The sequence below is a fragment of the Sebastes umbrosus genome, chromosome 6 (genome assembly GCF_015220745.1).
Source record: "Sebastes umbrosus isolate fSebUmb1 chromosome 6, fSebUmb1.pri, whole genome shotgun sequence".
Taxonomy (NCBI): Eukaryota; Metazoa; Chordata; class Actinopteri; order Perciformes; family Sebastidae; genus Sebastes; species Sebastes umbrosus.
The window spans coordinates 34425689-34448429 of record NC_051274.1 but is presented as its reverse complement, the minus strand read 5'-3'; the positions used below and the strand labels follow the sequence as shown (position 1 = coordinate 34448429).

The following is a 22741-nucleotide window of genomic DNA, read 5'->3' as shown; positions in this document are numbered from 1 at the left end:
AATACATTTGCTTTTCCCCTATCCCATGTTATGACTTGAGCATATGTGTTATGCTAAATGCAGTACCTGTGAGGGTTCTTCTCCACTGAAACCACAATAATTGTTTGGGGTAGAGAAAAAGGAGATTTAAACAATCAACCCTAATTCTGACCCCATTGCACAGAACATGAACGAAGAAAATAAAATATGCAAAGAAACGGGCTTCAGTGAAGGTTTTCCAAACGATTTCTACCACAGACTCTAGTTGTGTCTGAGTTTCTTTTAAGGCATTTTAAGTTCTACAGTAAAACCTGGTTTTCAGTGACAGTTCGTGGAAGTCAGATTGTGATGTGATTTGTTGTCTTTGGTGTTCGCAGTGCGGGAGAAGATCGGTGCCATCGCTACACCAGACTTCATCCAGAATGCTCCAGGACTCCCCAAGACCAGATCTGGTAAAGTTACCAAAGTTCCAGTAAACTAGTGAAGTGCCCGTTCTGCATAGCTCCAGGTATTGTTAGGAGGGGCGTGCACGCTCTTGTAGCTGCTCTGAGCATGTGCGGGCCGATTGCTTGGCCCTAGGAGATTCTCCTTGCAGCGTTTTCAAGAACCGCTCGTTGACTCAACAGCGAAGTGAAGAAGAGTTTGGTTGTAACGTTAGTATATCCAGCATCCAGCCGCGGCCTGTAAAGACCCGCTGCAGACGACATGCTCGACTCTGTCTGCAGAGCCCTGAAGCCACGCCCCCTGCTGCTGCACGCGTCTTCACATAGCTCCAACTTCAACGCTACACGTCTTTGGGTCCCCAGCAATACGCCCACCAAATGTGAAGTAGATCGGACGGATGTGAAAGGCACACAGACAGAGTTTCCTCGCCTAAGTTAGATAGACGGTCAGAATAAAGCAGGTTTTTATTTTAGCTGTACTCGTGGAGGAGGAGATTTAGCCAAACCTGACTGATCATGAACACTAACATATTTAGAGCTGTGACTAAACCCTAGTTTCATTTCCAAATTACAAAAACTCGATTGCAAAAATCATCAAATGATTGCAACGATGGAAAACTATGAGGAGAAAATATGTTTCTGCGGCAGTATGTTTTAAGCTTGGTGCTTTTCATCGTTTGTGTTTTCATGTCGGCCACTCTAGATTTTCTACAAGCCTGGCACCCGCTTGATCTCACACACTCCTTTAAGATTAGCTCACCATCATCACCTCTGTCCTCCGCTCTGCGCAGGTAAGATCATGCGACGGGTGCTCCGCAAAATCGCCTGTGACGAACGAGACCTGGGCGACATCTCCACGCTGGCCGACTCCTCGGTGGTCGAGCAGCTCTTCCAGAACAGATGCTGCACCGGCGTGTGACGGCCTCGCGGGGGGAGGCTCCGACTGCAGCCGCACGCCAGCGGCCACAAACCCAACCAGAGAAGAGGAGGAAGAGGAGGAACACAAAACTGGTCTTGTCCAACAAACAACCTTTAGCTCCTGATGAGTAGGTGTGCAGCAGAGCCAGTATCTAAAATGACAGCAGCAGGTAGAGACACAACATCTGGTCACTGGTAGATGTTTCCCACTTCTGTAGAAGGAGTCATCATTTTAACAAAGAGTAATAGAAGCTAGAGGTTGTTTCTGTGAAAGGCCGCGCTGCAGTCCAACTCGGTGGAAGAGGTAGAGCAGGGTAACACTTCCTTTGGTTTTATCCTCGTGTGTTTTAGCCAATAATAAACAGCAATATCTGCTATTTAACTGCTCGGTATGAGTATACGTTCAGTACTAGTACGGTACTGGTGCACCACAGTGAGTCCCGCCTCAGTACAATAGTTAAAGTGTTTCCACACTTGGAATGATGCTAACGTGAAGTGCTACTTGTAACTGCCCTGTAGTTAATGCAACAAGTTGTCTCCTCCCCTCGCTCGCTGCCATAGTACTGTTATGTACACTGATGATTACACTCAATATTTCTACTAGTTTTAATTTGTCATTTTCTAAAAAAAACTTTAGATTTGTGTCATTTTGTTTGACATAGGATTCGTTGGCTGTATCTGTAGTGTGTCTGCACGCTTGTATGTTCTCTTCTTCTTTGTGTTTAAGTTGCAGAGCGGTGGTCGGTCTGGTGTAAACTGGGAAAAGTGTGTTCAGCGTCACGCGTAGCTCCGGACGCCACACGGTCGGCTCCTCTCTCAAAGCCCCAAACCAGCTGCACATCTCATGTTCAAAAAAGGGAAAAAAGTGTTTCATAAATCTCCCAATAACTCAAAAACAAAACCGTCTTCATATATTTAAAGGGACAGTTCACCCCAAAGTCAAAAACACATATTTGTGCGTGCATCTACTCGTGGACGAGAGGCTCGCCGTTGTCACAGCGCCAGATGTAAACAATAATAGCGTCCTCCTCACCTGAGCTGTAACGTTAGCTAGCTCACTGGGGCTCACTGGTGCTACTTTTAAGTAGTGTGATGCGTCTAGACTCCATGTTTCATTATTAAATTAGACTTTACAGAGTTGTCTTTGATTAAAATAAGGTACCAAAGTCAATCCCAAATCATTATGCGAGTATGATTTGGTAAAATAATCACCAACAGTTTGACACAATGTGTGATAGTCCACAATCTGTGGATCGAGTTTGGATCATGATACGGTACTATTATAACAATATCACAGGATGAAGCCCGTTAAATCAAAGCTAAGGTGTCTAATTGGTGTCTGTATTCACGGCTTTGTTTATTCATTTTCAGGTTAAGGCTGTATTTTTATTATCGTCTGTCAACTTATTCCACGAAAAGACCAAAACCAACAATGTGTCAGAGCGTCTCTCGGTACTTTCTGACTTCCTGTCTGTGGCTCTCAGCTTCAAACTTCGACAAAACAAAACGCGATACATAGGTGAATCGATTTGTTTTTCCCACCCCTAGTATCACCACACTTCCTCCAACCTTTAGTGCCTCTTTTCAGCTATTGAAGGAGAAAATGTTGATGATTTTTTCTGAGCAAAAGTCTTTTAACTTCATTCTTCCTGTGCTGAGAGACTGAAGTCAAGGTTGAAGCAACGTACGATTCACAACTTAAAATTGAGTAAAAACCAACTAAACGTGAACTCTGAGCTCATTTGGGGCTTCAAAGGTTTCTCCTCTTCGTTTCCACGTCTGTGATTTGTGAGAATGATTTAGCGCGATGAACCAGAAGCAGGACCTCGTACAGATTTCATCATGTTTCTGAGTTGGTTGCCGTTTGTGTCTCAATGTGCCAACATGAGTAACAGTGGAGCTGAGTGTAAAAAGCTAATAATTGTATCTAATGTTCAAGAAAAATGTGCAGCTGCTTATTTGATTTTAGAAGCTTTTTATTTTTGTTTGTGTAAGAACTCGGGTGAAGGAAAGAGAATTATGCTGTTTGTATTTTTTTTGTTTTTCTCTCTGTTCAGTATGGAGGACCACAAGAGTCACTTAAATAGTAATAAAGCATTTAAATGATTAATAACTAATTGTACAATAAAAATAACCGTTCATAAATCTGTTTACAAAATGATTTATTCATCTATTAATAAAAGGATGAAATTACAAAGTAATTCATTATTTGACATTTAATAAAAATAATTTACATATTAAATATTAATCCATCAATAAATTACAAACAGTCAACAAGTACATAAATTAAAAATACATTAAGAATTTAGAAATAAATAATAGAATTTAAAATTCTATTTGAAAATGCAGTTAAAGAGAAATAAATACTTGGATTCACAAATTTAATTAAGAATACAGGTTTTAATCAGGCATTTAAACGGGCAACTTTCATTTTAATTTATGAATTATTAATGTTTATTTAAATTATGTATTTATTGACTCTTTTATGGTGTTTTTGTAAATATTTAATTTGTAAATTCTTTTTATAATTATTTTTATTGCCCAATAAAATGTCAAATAATTAATTATTTGTATGACTTTAATTTAGTCCTTTTATTCATAGACTAATAAATACATTTGTAATTTTTTTTATTAATGCCTGTTTTTATTGTGCAATTAGTTATTAATCAGTTAAATGCTTTATTACTATTTACGTGTCTCTCGTGGTCCTCCATAGTTCAGCCTCAGTTTTGTGTCGTTTTAATTTCTCTGTTTGTATCAACGTGTAAATGCAACGACAGTAAATGGACATGACTACTGCCTCTCATCCTCCGTCGCCGGCTGCTTCTTTAAAAACTGAGTTTTTGATGTGTTTTCTCAGAGATGTTGTTTTATCCCTGAAGGTTCAAATCCCTCCAGTCATCTCCAAACCTCAGGTTGTTGCCAGGTGTGTCAGTGTGAATGTTATTTATTGTATAATTTTATGTCTTTAGTTGACATAATAACCTTTTTATATTCATCCACAGCTTTTTGTTTAGTGTTGTATAATGTTGTGAAAAGAGGGATGACTTTCCAGATTCAACGCCAGAGGCCTGAACCACGAATCAACTTCAACAGTCTTTGGGTTACCTGGTTACCGGTCATCCTGGATAACTGGCTCTGGTAACACTGGGGTTACTGGTCCAGCTCATGACATGTAACATCATTACAATTCATTAGATGAAACAGTGACACTCACTGGAAAATTTGGTTATTGCAGTGAAATTGATTCAATATAATCAGATAACTGGAATAGAATAAGAAATAATTTCAGATTATTAAAATAAGGCTATAAATCAGTTATAACATACTGTATATGTGTTTGGTATGGAGCGAGTTGTTTTTGTCTGCTGATAAACAACATTATAAAGTTAAGCTGCCAGACAAGAGAGGAGGAGAAAAGTAGTTAATGCCTAATGAGGTCTACCTGACCAAAATGTATTTATAATCGTGGGATCTGATTAACAGTGTGTGGACTATTTTTTTTAATAAAAAAACAACAGAGGGTTTATTTTTTATTTCCTGTTACTATCACAAAGTCCCATCATGTTACCTTGAGATGCAGTGATAGAATAAGAGTTTAAAAGCTCTTGACACAAGAATGAAAGAAAGTTTTCATAATTAAAATGCATTTATAATCATCATTTATTTTGTATTTTTAGCTTGTTTTAAAACCACAGTGGGAATGGGAAGCCTGGATCCTGTATGAATCCAGTGATCTGATAGGTCAGTGATCACTCAGTTAACAGGTTTTAATCTAATCCTCCAAAGCAGGTTAGCAGGTGCAGTTAGTGAGCCAGCTTGAAAACATAAATTCATTGCTAAAAAAAGTTTGTACACTAAAAAAACAACCAAAACCAAATGTAGTTAGAGGTTATGTGAGCTAAAAGAATGATGAAACCAAAACATGGCACTTCATTTGACATTTAATCGGGAATTTGTCATTTGAACACTAAACTAAATGAATGATAAATGATTAATTGCAGAACTCGTGTTGCTGGAAATTGTTTATTCAAACAAATCAGATTTTTTGAGAGATTTTAGGTTTCATTTTCATTGCTGACATGACTAACATTTTGGGGATATTTTATAAATACCTTTTCTAATATTTTCTGGATATTTTTCTAATATTTTTTGGAGTAATTCATGATTTGTAACTCATGATTTGTTTTATATTTTCGGGATATTTCACAAATTTTGTGGGGGATATTTTACTGATATTTTCTGCATATCAGTAGTTTTTAATAACATTTTTTTTTTAAAGTTAATTTACAGTTTTTTTTAATGTTTTTTTTTACCTAAGTAAAAGTAGAACTACCACAGTTACAAGTAAAAATCCTGCATTCAAAATGTTAGTTAAAATTAAAATAGTAAAATTACAAAAGTATTAGCATCATTAACATCTACAGTTTGTGGCCACCAGTAGTGGAGGGAAATGGGGGATAAATAAATACAAAAATAAGTAATTTGTCAAATAAATACATTTATTTATTTTCAAATGAACCTGCACATTTATTTGATCATATTTCTACATGTTTCCATTATTATTTCATTTATTTCTGATGATGACAGCTCCACCGGTAGTCCTCCAGAACCAGCTGCAGCTGAGCAGCTTTCCAGTCCACCAGCGAAGAAGAAATCGTGCGCCATTTTGGCTCTTCCTCGGCACGGTTCAGCGGTTTCCTGCCTGTTGGAGTCTTTAAGGTGTTTATTACCGTTAAACCCGCCTGACATCGACTGGAAGTCACTTAAAATGTTGCTGAGAAGTTCATTAGTCTTCAGTGTGATCATATTTTCAACTTTTATCTCCTGAAAGACAATTTTAAACCAAAGTTAGCACCAACTCCCTGAGCTAATGTTAACGGTAACTGCTCAACCAACTGACGTCATCCACCATCAGCTGACGTCATCCACCATCAGCTGACGTCATCCACCATCAGCTGCAGCAAGATGACCAGGTAACTATACATTTAATTTTAATTCTCATGAAGTTCCACATTCACAAGTGTAAATTTACAAAAAAAGCCTAATTTCTTTGTATTAAATAAAGAAATGGAATTATATCTTCCTCACAAAACAAAAAAGCAATGAAAACAATGAACGTATGGAATATCTTTAACGTTTTTTTAAGTGAAATTATTGTCATTCTCTCACGTGGTCTTTTTTATTATTATCTACTTATTTATTTATTTTTATTATGTGTGTTTTTTTTATTTTATGTTGGTTTTGTTTCATTTCTGTTGTCCTTTTATGTAGAGCTAGCCTCACTAATCGATGACATACATTTAGAACCAATAACCAAATAGTACTTGTATTATTTTTTGCATGTGTAATAATAAAATGCGTTCACACATTTATAAAACTCCACGTTGCATTAACATTAACTAGGCATACGTATGGCATATTAATTATTATTCAGCATAAATCTTTTAAAACATTAACCGGTTATCATAGTGGCATAATCCGTTTCTACCGGCACGTATGATAGACGTTGGGGTATTTTCTCATTGTAATGTATCTTTGGATTGTCTGAAATGACAATGTGTGTGTTTTACGTATACATCTGATAGTTTTACTGTATTGGTTGGAGTTTGCAGAGGCATGAATACAGCCTGTCTGCCAGGTTGTATATATAAAATATCAACCACAGATATATTGTGCATACCTTTTATTGGACTTTTGTGTTGAGGCGCTTTACGGTTTTAAGAAATATTGAGCTTTAGCTTGTATTCACCTGTGCTACAGTCAGAGGTTTGGTATAGGGATGTCATGAGAACCGATACTTCGGTACCAAGTTGATGCCAAAATTCTAAAAACGTGACTGTACTCTTTTTCTACAGTACTGAAGGTACCGGACGATGCCTGTAATCATGGTCCGAAAATAACAAGCGCCAAATGTGGATAGATCTTAGTTTGGTGAGTAACTCTCTGAAGGCTTCTGTCCTCTCTGTGTGTCGGAGTTTGAAACACACACACACACACACACACACACGCACACACAACAGCGCCGTGCAACAGCGTCAAGATGTTTGGTTTGTTTACTTTTTCAGAGATCCTTTATTAATTTGTTCAAGAAGCAGTAAAATGGTTTTGGGAGAAACTTAATCAGATTGATTAACAGCTTGTAATGGATGAATGCATTACTGTTCTGATGAATGATCTGAGCCAACATCTGGTGTGATCAGCTGCTTCATTTGCACTCTATGTGATGATGTTCACACACACAAACTAACACAGGTAAAATGGAGAAGGATTTCATATCAGGAACACATTATGTTGTCAGATTATATTTTATTTCAGTGTAGTTTTTTATTCTATTTTTTTTTCACCCATCTGAAATTGTGTTATTATATGACTGAATGAAAAAAATCACAAGAAAAATAATCCTCCCCGCCTCATAAAAAGCATGTTTTTGAATCAGTTTAGTAATGATGATATGGTGAAAGGTTTTAAACTATTCAGAATGAATAGTCAGGACAGTGATATTGCTAATTACTGCTTTGGAAGCATTAAATTGGAAGTGAATTATTAGTGCGTGTTATATGTAAGGGATAATGTACAGCGAGCCAGCCATTGTTGTGAAATAAAACTGCAGAGACGGAGCGGAGGGGTGGTCTTTCATCGCCCTGAAGGGGTTTATTTCACAACAATGACCTGCTAGCTGTACATTATCCCACTTATTACAGAACTACTTACTTAAGAAATCAATAATTTGAGACAAAAACAGTTTCCAGAATCCGACATCAGAACTGCGCCCATAGCAACAGTCTGTTACACACAGCAACGGTCTGCTATAAAGAAATAACAGACCGTAGAACGCCGTGATTGACCAATCACAATCGAGTATTCAACAGAGCCTTGTAATAAGCATACATAATGCTACTATCAAAGTATCATCAAAGAGAAAGTAACATCATAATAAACAATCATATCAGTTAAAGTATAACAGATAAAATGGAGAATGATTTCATACCAGGAACACATTATGCTATCAGATTATTTTATTTCATTGTAGTTCGTTTACATATTGATTTTCTTGTCACCCATATTAAATTGTGTTAATATATGCCAGTAAATAAAAGAATCACAAAAAACATAATCCCCCCACCGTCATAAAAAGCCTATTTTTTAATCACAGTTCAATCAGTTTACTTATTATGATATGATGTCAGGTTTATTCTATTCATAATGAATAATCAGGAGAGATATTTACTGATATGGAGGCATTAAATTGGAAGTGAAGCATTAGAGCATGTTGGCTTTTAGCGAAGTAACGTCGTCATAGCGGAAGTGGTCTCGTAATGGTAAATATGACAGCAGATGGCGGGATGTATCACCGTCTCCTGGCACAAACGAAAGGCCTCCTGTTGTGACATTTCTCGTCATTCCAATAGTATCCTGTAAGAAGAAAAGAATCACTGAGTTCAACAGCATAAAAGAGTGCATTTAAATGTCTCTAATGAAATGTGTATACTTCAGGCAAATCAAGACAAGCGTATGAACAGTAATAGAAATACAACATACGTATCCATGCTAACGCTCAATTCAAAATCAGGAAGTAAAGAAATAATATATGTACTTCTAAAGTTAATTTCGGTGCAGTCTTCATTTCCACTGTTGTTAGGCTCGCGACGACCCCAGCGGGCAAAGCGAACCCTCGAACCATCCGTCCACATCCAGATTCTCTCCTAGAACAGAAAGGTGATTTCACAAAAACTGCACTAATTGTAGATTACTGATTTGCTGGTTGATATAGGGTTCATATTTTAAAATTAGGGTTGTGTGACTCCCATCATGCAGTCCTGCGAGGCAGACATCCGCCGTAGTGCTGCTTCATTTTCAAATTTGAATGTCTGTTTATTTTCTATTTTAATATATATATTCAAATTTAATATATTCGTTGGCAGCCCTACTGTGGTCACATCGTCATCCTTTTGAAAAAAATCCAACTCTAATTATTGTTGAAGGTTAGGGAAGCATTATGATTATGGTTAAAAAGCCAAATTATATACATAGTGGCCTTGAATCAAACCAGCACTGTACCAGTTTACCATATTCATAAGCTGTTGATGCACATTAAAACTTCATCAACAGTAATTCGTCCAGTTTAGCCATCTTGGTTTTCAGTTAGCTCATTCGCACATGTGGACATTTTTGTCTAAATTAATTAATCTAGATTAAAATGAGATATAATTCGGTGAGCACATATTAATTTCCACATAGCAACACGTTACTCATCATTGATTGTACTAGAACAAGTCTACGAGTCTAAAATGGTCTCACCTGTATTGCATCAGTCAACCCAATCCAGGTTCTTGGATATGAGCGATACCTTCGGAAAATCAGGCCCCTAACGAAATTGTTTTCACCGGAGCTGTGGATTGAGGCCAGGTTCCCACCAAGAGCAATGCAGGTGCGCTGATGGGGGAGAAAGAGTGAGACAGAAGAACTAAGAGATGAAGGATAGGAGTGAAAAACAACTAAACAACATAAATATGATCATGAATAACCTGCAGGCCAATGAAGAGTGATTAAGTAGGTACCTCTGCAGTAGCCACATTCCTTCGAGCGGTCACAACGCGAAAACAGCGAGAGCCATAACGAGTCCAACCTGAAGGACAGCCTGCAACACAGTTGTTATGTTACTAAAAGCAAACGGGATATGGCTATAATCTGATAAGAGCTGAGATGTGACAGTGTATCTTTTACATACAACATCCAAGTATAAATAAGTCAGAGCTACCAACCTTGACTGCAGGACCACTGTGAACACGAAAAAACACATTCCTTAAATCAGCTTGGTATTTGCATTCTTTATTTTCATTTTGACATGCGTTATCCTGAACAATTTCATATAGAAGTGTTTAAAATTTTACTTACAGTTTCTGAAATCAACAGTACGCCGGCCAAACAGAGGATGAAAGCCAAGCGAAATCCTGATGCCATCTGTGGAAAAGCATTAAACAGAATAAATGTATTTTATGTGTGCTTGTAGGTATTTAATCCTATTCTAGTATCTATTCTGTTACACTGTAAGTAGCACTAGTTAAACATGTTAAAATCTGTGGTAAAATGTTTACAAAGGCATCTCAATGTCTGACATTGATATTTATGTATTTACAATTATTGTTTCCACATCAAACAATTATTAAGACTTTTTGATTTTTCATTCATTGTTATGTCTATAGAACGTCAGTTCAGTCTGTTCAGTTTATAATTATCCAGCTAAACTTACTGATTAGTTGACTAGCTATTTCAGCTGTAATTGTCACATAAAAATTTGTTTGAAAGTATTACAAAATAGTATTATGTAGTATTACCTTTGCTGTAGTGATGCCTGATGCAGAGAGGATGAGCAAACAGTTTGATTTGGAAAAGGATGGAACCTGTATTTATACCCAGTCTGTGTGCCTGGAATGTTGAATATGTCAAGCTAAAATTACAGAACATGGGCGTTTTCCACCTGCAACGAACCAACAACCAAAACATTTTTTTTGCATTTACGGTAGATGGTGGTGAATATTTCTGCATACTGAGGTCCTTAAACAGTATTCACGTGTGATGATGTTAGTCCTAGGGATGTGACATCCCTAGGACTATCATCCAGAAAACTAACATCATACCAGAAATCTAGTAGTCGATACCAATACCGGTGAATTTCCACGATTCACGATACCCAGTTCGATACCATGGTAAAAAAAAAAAGGAAAATGATGAGACTTTATTTATGAGATTTTATAGCTCAATGACTGTAAGAAAACAGCAGAGGCTGTACACGCACACACACACCCTCTCTCTCTCTCTCTCTCTCTCTCTCTCTCTCTCTCTCTCTCTCTCTCTCTCTCTCTATATATATATATATATATATACTGGAAAAACAAAGTTCGGAAACTTGTGTTTGGTGGATTATTTCTCTGTTGTTACAATGCTAATGGTCATTGTATTTTACATCGTTGGAAAGCCTGTTTATTTACCTTCGCAATGATGTCCAACTTGTAAGGATCATGCATTTGTGGGATGAGCAGCACAGCTGATTATGTGGGGAGCGCCCAAGAAAAATGTGCCAAAATGCTCTGTCAATGGTAAACAGTGTATTCTCATAAGGCTACCAGGAAGCCTGCAATGACTGCCCTTCACCGTCAGGCCCGTTGGCGCTGGTGTCGACAACACAGACAATGGAACCTGAACATGTGGGGGAATGTCATGTTCAGTGATGAGTCCAGGTTCTGTCTGCGAAAGTTGGATGGCAGGGTCAAAGTATGGAGACGACGTGGAGAACGCTATGCTGATTGTTGCACCGATGGAGTAACAGCTTTTGATGGGGCAGTGTCATGGTGTGGGGGGGGCGGCATCTCCCTCACTGGCAAAACAAGGCTTGTCATCATTGAAGGCCATCTCAATGCAGGGAGATATCGGGATGAGATTCTGCAGCCAGTGGCGATCCCATATCTCCACAATCTGGGTCCTAACTTCATCCTCCAAGAAACAACGCTCCCCCCCCCACAGAGCCAGGGTTATCACAGACTACCTCCACAATGTGGGAGTAGAGAGAATGGAACGGCCTGCCAAGAGTCCACACCTCAACCCAATTCAACACTTGTAGGATCAGCTTGGGAGTGCTGTACGTGTTAGAGTGACCAACACAACCTCGTTGGCTGACCTGCAACGAATCCTGGTTGAGGAATGGAACGCCATCCCACAGCAACGTGTGACCAGGTTGGTGACCAGCATGAGGAGGAGGTGCCAGGCTGTTGTGGCTGCGTATGGATCTTCCACCGCTACTGAGGCTCCTGACGGTGGATTAAATGAATAAAGTGTAAAATTGCCAATATGTCTTGTTTGTTCCTTGTTACTGATAGAGAGTTCAATCATCCAATCCACCAAACAACTCAAAACAAGAGTCAATACCAACAGGAGAATACACTGTTTACCATTGACGGAGCATTTTGGCAAATTTTTCTTGGGCGCTCCCCACATAATCAGCTGTGCTGCTCATCCCACAAATGCATGATCCTTACAAGTTGGACATCATTGCAAAGGTAAATAAACAGGCTTTCCAAAGATGTAAAATACAATGACCATTAGCATTGTAACGGCAATGAAATAATCGACCAAACACAAGTTTCCGAACTTTTTCCAGTTTATATATATATATATATATATATATAAAAGCAAACAAACCCAACATCTCCGACTCTATTGCATGGTGCTGTTGTGTGTGCATGTATGTGTCAAACTCCGACACGGAGAGCAGAGGACAGAAGCAGCGTGTGGTTTGTTACAAATGTTTACCTGCCAGTGTGGCGGATAGCCTTCAGAGAGTTACTCGCCAAATGGAAAATCTACCTGCATTTGGCGCTTGGGGGGTGTTAATTTCGGACCCTGATCGTGCGGTACCTTCGGTACTGTAGAAAAAGTGAACCATCACGTTTTTAGAATTTTGGCATCGACTTGGTACCGAAGTATCGGTTCTCGTGACATCCCTAGTAAGTCCACATAGTAGCCATGTGACGTAGTGACTTTTTTAATTTCAGATTTTGTGCATATGGTTGTGTGTTCTCTATACTATGACAGTTATCCTAAAATTAGATTTAAAAAGTCTCAATATATTGCCTTACTTACAGTAACACAATATATCGCAATATAGGGGTATGGGAAAAATCTATTCATGTAAGAATCGTGATTCTTATCTTCTAAGATTCTGAATCGATTCATAACTTCAAAAAAATTGATTTGAACTACTTTTTTTACTACCGCCTCACACGCACTAAATGCACCACATGAAGGGAGTGACACTGAAAATGAAATGTAACGTTCAGTCAAACTGAACGAGGAATAATTCAACAACAACCGTAATGATGGAAAGAACTGGGCCACAGAGAGGAAGACAGCGTATCCTAACAGCAAGCGTTACGTTACGTCATGTAAACAAACCACCTTCCTATGAGCTGTGAGCTCCAGATCAGACAGGACACGTAACCACTTAACAGATGGATGAGTAGTACTTGCTATCTTCTAATGTTTTGTACCTTTTATTCAGGAGGAGGAGGTATCGTATAGATAACTCCTCATTTCAACTTCAATCAGCCATTGCTCGTCTGTTGCCGACACGAGGTCATGGACATAATGCGTGCGATTAAAAATCACACAAAATGCCAGTTTTACAGGGTTATTTTTTCTACAATTAATTTTTGAATTTTCATCCTAAAATTAGCACCCCTATTTACTGAATGTAGAATTGATTTTGAATCGAATCGTGACCCAAAGAATTGAATTCGCATCGTGAGATGCAGAAAGATTCACACCCCTATCATAATATATTGAATCTATACCCCTGTATCATGATATGTATCGTATCACCAGATTCAGGCCTATACACAGCCCTATTTACGTAGATGTTTAGTAAGGTGAGGTTCTGATAGCTGCTTTTATTTACAGAGTGTTTCCTGGTTAGCAAAATACCCTTCCACCTGCGACAAGACAACAATCACTCATTGTTTTTTGCATTTTCGGTCGATGTTTATTAGGATCGGGTTTTGATAGCTGCTTTGACTTTCAGTCTTTCCTGGTTGGCACAATTCCCTTCTATCTGCAACAAGACGACAACCACAATTTCCATTTACAGTCGATGTTTAGTAGGGTGATGTTGTGATAGCTGCTTTAGCTTTCAGTTTGATTCCTGGTTGGAAAGTACCCTTCCACCTGCGACAAGACAACAATCACTCATTGTTTTTTGCATTTTCGGTCGATGTTTATTAGGATCGGGTTTTGATAGCTGCTTTGACTTTCAGAGTTTTTCCTGGTTGGCACAATTCCCTTCTATCTGCAACAAGACGACAACCACAATTTCCATTTACGGTCGATGTTTAGTAGGGTGATGTTGTGATAACCTTTTTTGGGGTAGCGCCCCCCTATATATTATCCAGGTCCCTTAACGCCCCCCGTCAAATAAAACGTAGGCTAATTGTCTTCCTAAATATTAATGTTGATTATTATTATGTAGATTTATTATTTATTTACTGTATATTCTCATTATATTCTTATTATTATTCTGTGTTATATCATTAAAAAGGCATGTGAATAGAATAGATATTTATGAGTGTTGCAATGGTTAGAAATTTGACATTCAGACTTTAATTAGGTCTCGTTACTGATCACAAACGTCAACCAATCAGAAATGACAAACAATTCTTATTAATATTTCCAACGGAAAACAAGATCAGCCTACCAAGGAACCGAGGATGACATTTGAGGCTTCTGGAAAGAAAGCAGAAGGATTTGTTCACACAATAATCACATTGGAAGTTGTGCATTGGTGTGAGAAGGTACGAATCAATAACTAAGATATTCAACAGATTACTGACTACATTTTTTCTTGTTCTGTGCTATTTTGCTGCTATGTTTTCTGCTGATCTATTGCCGCGCAAAAGAATGATTTTATTTTAAAATGCACTGATTGGTGGACTGTATGTTTTTGGACTGAATTGTGACTAAATGTCAGATGGCAGGTGTCTAGTTCGTGTGTGGCTGGTTGCCAGACGCTCAGTTGCTTTCACTGGAAGTCCGACAACGGAATATTCCTCTTATAAATTTGTAACCACGGCGATAACATGGCGTTCACCGTGTGTTCTCGGGAGAAATGAATGCTTTCAAGAGGAAGTCTTGTAGTAGTCTTGAAGTCTTCTAAAATATAGTTTTTGACGAGAAACTTGAATACATTTGTTTGAAGATGTTTTCACATCAATATAAAATAAATAATAGAGAGAGAATTATGACCTGTTTAACTACCTAACATGAGCTCTAAGCAGTGTGGTGGCAGTTTCTGTTAAAACAAGACACAAACCAACGTAACAACTTGTCTTTCAGTGAATTTAATAAAAAGGTATACATTAATAGCTAAAACATCTGCAGATGGACTCACGAGCACAGCCACCTGTTGTGGACTGTGGCAAGTGAGCCCCGAATACAAAGAGTAGTCAGTATTTATACATTTAAAGCATAACATGAAGATAAGTGCAAAGAAGAAAAGAAGAGAAGGATAGAAAGTGTATCAATGCGTCAGCACACAGCAGACAACAGAGCATCACAAGACATAACACGTATTTCAGCAATCTGTTGTTTGCAGTTACAGAGAACTAAAATGTCAGGTCACTGTCCTATGGTGACAAAGTTGAACATGTGAGGCCCTGAGATTGTCTAAAGGTACAGTGTTAGACTGCAGATATGAAAATTGCCATTACAGCAGCTTATAATACATCATTACAACTACTAATGCCAAGATTTTTTCATCAATCACATATCATTAGAAGTAAATGGATGGACAGATGGATTTCCTAATCATTTGAATTGTGTGTTTGAATGCAAATAACCACAATAGATGACTATAACAAAGTAAAAGGATAACATTTAGGATTTAAAAACATTTAAATTTACAAAACAATGACAAAAAACATCTGTATCGGCCGATATTGCTCATTGACGATTGAGTCAATGTATCTGCAGCAAAATAACTTAATTGTGGCATATCTAAAAGTTATATTTGTTCCCTTTTTTCTACTGATCTGATCCGTGACTCAAAACTGTGATACGATCCTAACTGTGAGTTTTGTAATCCGTTGCGCCCCTAATCTACTCTCATTTGCATTTCATGTGGAGCATATGGCAGCGTGTGTGCACGTGAAGCCCACAGGGCCAGGTTTTTCTGACCATCTGGTTGGTTAGATTGTATCGTGTTAAAAAATCAAACTTTTCTTTTTTTCAAAAGCTGAATAAATGCACAGAAAAATTGCAGTTTTAACACTTCTCTCAGGTGAGGCAATTTAGAGACACCAGAGGAGGAAGCAAATGCTAAAAACTGAAAGACGAGATGTGCAGCGATAGTGATTTGCATACAAGGAAATGTTCTTTAAATCTATTGTCTTGTAACTTCCTTGGCATGGCAAGGCAGTTTTATTTATAAAGCACGTTGCATGCACAGAGGTAGGTTCAAGGTGCTGTACAGAGAAGTTAAATCAATACAATACACATTTAGAACAAATTAATTCAAAGTTAAAACAACACAGTTCAAAGTTAAGACAATGTGGTTTGAAAGAGCAGAATAAAATAGATCTGTTAAAAAAAAAGAAAGGAGTTAAAGAATAAGTAAATAAATATATTTAACATGATAGTAATAATACAATGATAATAAGGCCTTTGGCATTAAAGACATTTAATTAAATGCATTTGAGAACAATCAGGTTTTCAGTCTGGATTTAAAAACTACAAAGGTTGGGGCATTCCTAGGACCAGCAGGCAGTTGGTTCCAGCGCTGTGCTTCATAGTGACTAAAAGCCACTTCTCCTTGTTTGGTTTTTACCTAGGGTACCACTAGCAGTCCACTGCCCAGTGATCTAAGAGGTCTCACAGGGTTAGTGCTAATGCACATAATGTTTTTGGACATCCAATTTCTAGAGTGAAGCCATGGCCATACCCCTGTAAGAAGTCAACTATGTACAATTATCTTTGCCAGGTCCTCAAAACATCACACCAAAACAAACAAAACACCTAATAGTAATCCAGTACCCACAGAGTATCTCTGAGGTTGGATGACCCTTGACCTTACCAACAATATGTGCATTTCAAGCAAAATTCCTGTTCAATAATCATTGGGAACCAGTCTATAATATTTTTAAAAATTGCAAGTAAATCAACATGAAAAAAAAAATGCATTAATGCACATGGACCAGGCGTTTCTTGTGACTCTGGGGCAGACAGTTTCCCACTTAACCTTCTTTCACATGAAAAATGTTCAGGGTGGGGCTTTTATGTGCTACAGGCCCGTAAAAACGTTGATAGTCGCAGAAACTATTTGATTTTTTAGAATTGAATGACCATTCGAAGAGTTGAAAATCATGACCCATCCCTAATTTATTTATGTTGACTAGTAAACCCTTTTAAATGCAACACAATGTTTACCTTTCCATGAAAAATATGTATCTGAAACACTGTCAGTGTTCTGGCTACATAAAGGTCTTAATAAATACACAGAAAAATGTATGTTTGTCCAAGGAAAGCTCAGGTAATTCAGACATCACTGGAGGGAGCAAATGCAAAAGTTTTGGTAAAACAAAAGTATGTATAATGTAGCTCATGGAAAAACTCATACCGAAAGATGAAATGTTATTGCAGGCAACCCTGCAATCCTGCAATAATACTCTCACATAAACTCTTACATAACTCTTACATAATATTGTGTTAGTTACTTCCTTCCAAGCAACTGCATCTGTGGAATCCAGGATATAAATATTTAGCTGTGAATGAATAACTAATGGTGCGTGTGCGTGTGCGTGTGCGTGCAGCAGTAGCTCAGTCCATAGGGACTTGGCTTGGAAACCAGAGTAGGGATGTTAATAATTAACCGTTTAACCGTTAATCGACATAAAGCGTTTTAACTGATCAACGCTATCGGTTAAAACGGTTAAAAGAAATGTTAATAATTAATTAAAAAGCTGAGAAAAACTCGTCACTTAAAGGAGAAAAGCTGGTCCACCTTAAGAGAGTCTGAGCCGGCGAACTGGAGACTCAGTTGTCTGTTGTCCTCATACACTGCAGCTGGAGCACCGCTGCATGAGACACACTAATCTTGTCGGTTAACGAGGGTCGGTTATCGGTTAAGAACATTTTTCAAAATTAGCATCCCTAAACCGGAGGATCGCCGGTTCAAGTCCCCGCATGGACCAAGTACTGAGTTTGAACTGGTAGCTGGAGAGATGCCAGTTTGCCTCTAGGCTACTGCCGAGGTGCCCTTGAGCAAGGCACCAAACCCCCAACTGCTCGGGGCGCATGTCAGGGGCAGCCCCCTCGCTCTGACATTTCTCCATTAATACATGTATATACCGTAGGTCCTGTTTGTGCATGTGTGTATTTCGGGCCTGTGTGTACTGTGTAAAATAACAGTGAAAAAATTGAATTTCCCATCGGCGGTTAATAAAGTCCCCTTCTTCTTCTCCTTCCACTTCTACTTCCTCTTCCTCTTCTTCTTCCTATTCCTCCTCTTCCTCTTCATTCTCTTCCTCTTACTCTTCTTCTACACGCTGACTCTCTCTCACTCGCTCTCTTCTTCTAGGCGTATGTTGCCGTGGTCCGCCGTTTGAAATGCAGTTTCTGAACGTTTTGGAAGTTCACCGTCCACCAGCACCCGCCACTCTTGCCTCACCTCCAGCACCGAGGCCGCATCTCCATTACCCGCTTTAAGGTATGTGTAACCATGGCTTTGACAATTGATCAAAGGAGCGGCTGTAAAACGGTGGATGAACCTGCGATCCCACAGGTCTCGGGGCTTAAGTGCAGCACTGCTGTTGGCCTATTTACTCATGTGAGCAAGTCCCCTTTTTCAACCAGGATGTTCAAAGTTAAACAGAATCATCTTCATCAAACACCCAGGAGAGGTTTGATCAAAAGAAGTGTCTGCCAGTTTACTTTTCCCATCTGTATTCACAGAACCCACCCTGGGTCGGTTTCACGTGTTTTTCAGAACATTTACCTGCAGCAATAGAGGGTGACATAATGGTGTGTGTGTGTAATGTGTAATTAATGGTACAATTGATAGTAGTGATAACATTCAGCCACTAGATGTCCCAGTCTCCCTCCCTCAGAGTAAAAGTCATTTTACAACATTTAGCTGTAGGCCTGCATTATTAAGGATGTGTGTGCGCGGCATGGAGGGAGATGGACACCGGTGCAGTGCCGAGGAGCCGATCAGCAAAGTTTCATTTTGGAGGCATTATGTGTAGGGCTGGAACGATTCACCTATCTACAGATTCAATACTATCACGATACTTGGGAGGCAATTCAATATGTATTGGGATTTTCAAGTATTGCCTTTCAATATTGTGATTTATTGTGATTTTAAACCACTAGACCATGAGAAAACGTTGAATCATACACTTCTAGGGACTTTTAATTTGGAAAATCTCTAAAATTAATTCAGTAAAAATGTTTAATTTTCAGCATGTATGTAGTCAGAGATGTCCTGAAGTCAAATATATCAGGATCATTGTCAGTAATTATTTATCACATCTTTTCCAGCAACCCAAAAAATCAAAGAATAAAGACATTTCCCTCACAGATTAGTGGGATTTTCTTTTTAATCTATAAGGGACATGTAATGTTTTATACTTCTGGTGAATATAATCCATCAATCTTATTTCCATAGATGTATTTTGTATATACAGTTCCCTTTGTTAACACCTTATTTTGAAAAGCGGACGTAGTCCCACGTGTCTACTTCCTCTAACTTCTCCAAGGTGGTCTCTAGCTCTCCCGTCAGCTCCGTTCTCTTTATCCATCCATGGTCAGCTCCATCGGGGCCGTTTCAATGCAGAGAACATAATGTCAGTATCTGGGTGCTCTACAGTTGTAGCGTCGGCCCATTTGACCACGGAGACGAGAGCGACGGCCGGCTCCACTGCCACGTTACTGCGATATGATAACGTTTCCTGTCCGTGACAGAGTTACGATGCAGCTTTAGCTCTGCTCTGTCTAGCTCTGCTTTTCCTGTCAAATGTGTGAAACCCAAAGTGTTTCCATCCTTTACTGGATGTGTAGTGTTTACCACGCTGGATTTAACATGGGAGGGTGCAGGTCGTATCCACGCTGACCCTCCAACGTTTTATTCTCTTGTTTCGGCTCGCTGAGGTTTGTTTTGGTTGACGGATACGGAACGGATATGACATCACGTTACTCAGACTACAACAATAAAAGCGGTAACTTCCTTCAACCTCCACATAGACTCAGATGAAGCAAATATATCGATTCTGGCATTAAAAAATACATTTCAAAATCTAAAAAAAAAAAAAAAAAAAATCACGATACATAGGTGATTTCGTGACCCGGCATTATCAATCCACTTGACGAGGGCGGCTTCAACCACAGGTGCTTTCCTTGTATGCATTTGTTTTTTATTCAGAGAAAATTTCTTTCCTTTCACCCCATGATATCAATTCGCACGCAGCACAGGTGTTCAGCCGGAAAGCAGACAGTACACGGGGCAAAGTATCAAGGGAGTAAAGTAAAAAACAAAACAAAAATTCAGCTAACGTAAGTTAAACGTAGTAATGTCTGTACCAATCCATCCAGTAGATGTTGTTGTGACAGTTTTGACCTGCTGGAGGTGCCTGAGGATCAGTCAGAAGATCATCAGAGTCCTGAGAATTCACCGTCTTAGTGACATGAATTTCTGCACTAAATTTCACGGCAATCCCATAGACTGTATCAAATATGGCCGTAGAGACAACACCCATAGGTGTCTGGAGAGCCGTTGTGAATTACAACTCTTAACTCAAATTTCTAATACATGAATAGCACAGGCTGTAGAAGGTATCTACAAAGGCGCTGGATCCATTTTGTTTTTTTAGCTTTGTTTGAAGAGCATTCTGGTTTTTCCTCAAGTCTGATCCAATAGATTACTCCTTATTAATTACAATAATTAAACATTATCCTGTGATCAGAGAGAGACACGTTGCAGAGAAGGTATATAAGCTGTGGGTTTCCCGCTCAAAGACACCTTGCTACCTGCTACCTGCTACCGCTGCAAGAGCAACCTCACCTGATCATCTCAACAAGGTAAGGCTCTCGTTCCTGCCTTTCATCACAGCATCAGCTGTTTTTATTCATCTGTTCATTATTTCATTTAGTGTTCACTTCAAGGGGAAATCCCCTTTTCATGTAGAGTTCTTTACAATGCCTTGTTTCACATTTAGACAATGCACTTATCTATAACTTCATTAATATGATGTGTCTTTACACAGATGGCATCAAGTCTTCATTTCATTGCGGTCCTCTGTCTGACCAGTGGACTGTGGACTGCAGCTAATGTAAGTAATATGTACACTAAAACAGTTATTTCAGAAAGATCTTTGGTGTGAGAACACCTAAACTTTAAACAGTCTCGGAGCAAAACGTCACGTTTCAACATGACTGATATTATTAATACAATGGAAATATGACTTTTTTATTAATATTTTGCAAATAAAAGAAGCGAAAAAACAAATGTAGATCAGTAAAACTCAGCGTTCTGTAACCTGTGTTTGTTAATTAACATCTGAAGTTCAAATCCAAGATGAGTTGACTACTGACGATCATTTCTTTGTGTTCACAGGCAGCAGGTGAGACACAGTCTGGTTGTTCTTCTCAGAACGGTGGAGGTGAAAGACTGTAGCTGCCACTTTGACTCAACTTCTGCTTATTGAGAAGCTACAGAAATGTTTAAGTTTAGTTGTTGTTGTTGTTGAAGATAACTCCGTCCTTCCTCAACAGCTTCTATTTGTTAGACTGTCCATAAAGACAATATACATCAAACATTGTAACTTGCACACTTCACTATTGTTTATAGTATCCATATGTATAATATAGTGAGTTATTTTATCTTTATAATTTCGATTTTTATATTCTAGTTGTAGTAGTCGGGTATATTTATGGAGTATTCTTTGTATTTTGTATTCTATGGAAATATTTCTCTAGTGTTGAGATGTACATCTATCTATCTATCTATCTATCTATCTATCTATCTATCTGTCTGTCTATCTGTCTGTCTATCTATCTATCTATCTGTCTATCTATCTGTCTATCTATCTATCTATCTATCTGTCTGTCTGTCTGTCTGTCTATCTATCTATCTATCTATCTATCTATCTGTCTATCTATCTATCTATCTATCTATCTATCTGTCTGTCTGTCTATCTATCTATCTATCTATCTATCTATCTATCTATCTATCTATCTGTCTGTCTGTCTATCTATCTATCTATCTATCTATCTATCTATCTATCTATCTATCTATCTATCTATCTAATGATCTGTGATTGTGTTATAGACTGTAAACTTTGCCCTCCTGGCTGGACTCATTATGAACAGAAGTGTTACCTGTTCAGCTTTGATGTAAAGGACTTCGTTGATGCAGAGGTACATTTTTATTTTTTTACTGAATATAATGTTCTTTTTAAATAAACAGGATTTTGTCGTGGACTTTAATCGTTAGTTAAAAAACGACCCACTAAGTGTTAATTACCAATGAAACCCTTGTTGTTTTTCCTGTTGGTACACACAGACCAGTAATGTTCAGGTAGTGATGTTCTCACTCTTTCTGTCTCACACTTTGCCTCCTTCATCAGATCTTCTGCGTTTCTCTCGGTGGAAATCTGGCTTCCTTCCACACAACAGAAGAGTACCAGTTCCTCAGAGACACCATTAAAGGATCGACCGGCTCAGATGTAGAAACCTGGGTTGGAGGCTACGATTCATCAAAGGTGAGAGTTTTAGCAATAAGCAGGTTGTGATGCAGCTATCCTGTGTGCCTGATATTGAATTTATTCTCTATGTAATTTGATAGTTGCATTAAGAGATAT

At 38.4% G+C, this 22741-nt stretch overlaps 2 protein-coding genes and 1 long non-coding RNA gene across 5 annotated transcripts in view; 2 read left to right on the top strand and 1 right to left on the bottom strand.

Moving 5' to 3' along the window:
• acss2 (acyl-CoA synthetase short chain family member 2) overlaps positions 1 to 3489 on the top strand; it is a 56515-nt gene extending 53026 nt beyond the window's left edge. For all 3 annotated transcript variants that reach the window (XM_037773207.1, XM_037773208.1, XM_037773206.1), the window contains 2 exons: positions 357 to 431; positions 1214 to 3489. In XM_037773207.1, the coding sequence (XP_037629135.1) occupies positions 357 to 431; positions 1214 to 1341 (203 nt within the window). In that variant the 3' untranslated portion in view covers positions 1342 to 3489. The remainder of the gene's footprint in view (positions 1 to 356; positions 432 to 1213) is intronic.
• Positions 3490 to 5892: 2403 nt separating this feature from the next.
• On the top strand, positions 5893 to 22643 carry LOC119490087. Its single transcript, XR_005207320.1, has 4 exons — positions 5893 to 6316; positions 7199 to 7274; positions 18463 to 18591; positions 22508 to 22643. It is a non-coding gene; the product is annotated as an uncharacterized LOC119490087 (long non-coding RNA).
• LOC119490076 (galactose-specific lectin nattectin-like) lies at positions 8342 to 10774 on the bottom strand. The gene is made up of 7 exons (XM_037773294.1): positions 10679 to 10774; positions 10239 to 10304; positions 10106 to 10121; positions 9902 to 9981; positions 9642 to 9776; positions 8938 to 9046; positions 8342 to 8756 (listed from the first exon to the last, which is right to left on the bottom strand). The coding sequence occupies exons 2-7, from the start codon at positions 10302 to 10304 to the stop codon at positions 8692 to 8694; spliced, it is 471 nt and encodes a 156-aa protein (XP_037629222.1). The 5' UTR covers positions 10679 to 10774; the 3' UTR covers positions 8342 to 8691.
• Positions 22644 to 22741: the final 98 nt, after the last annotated feature.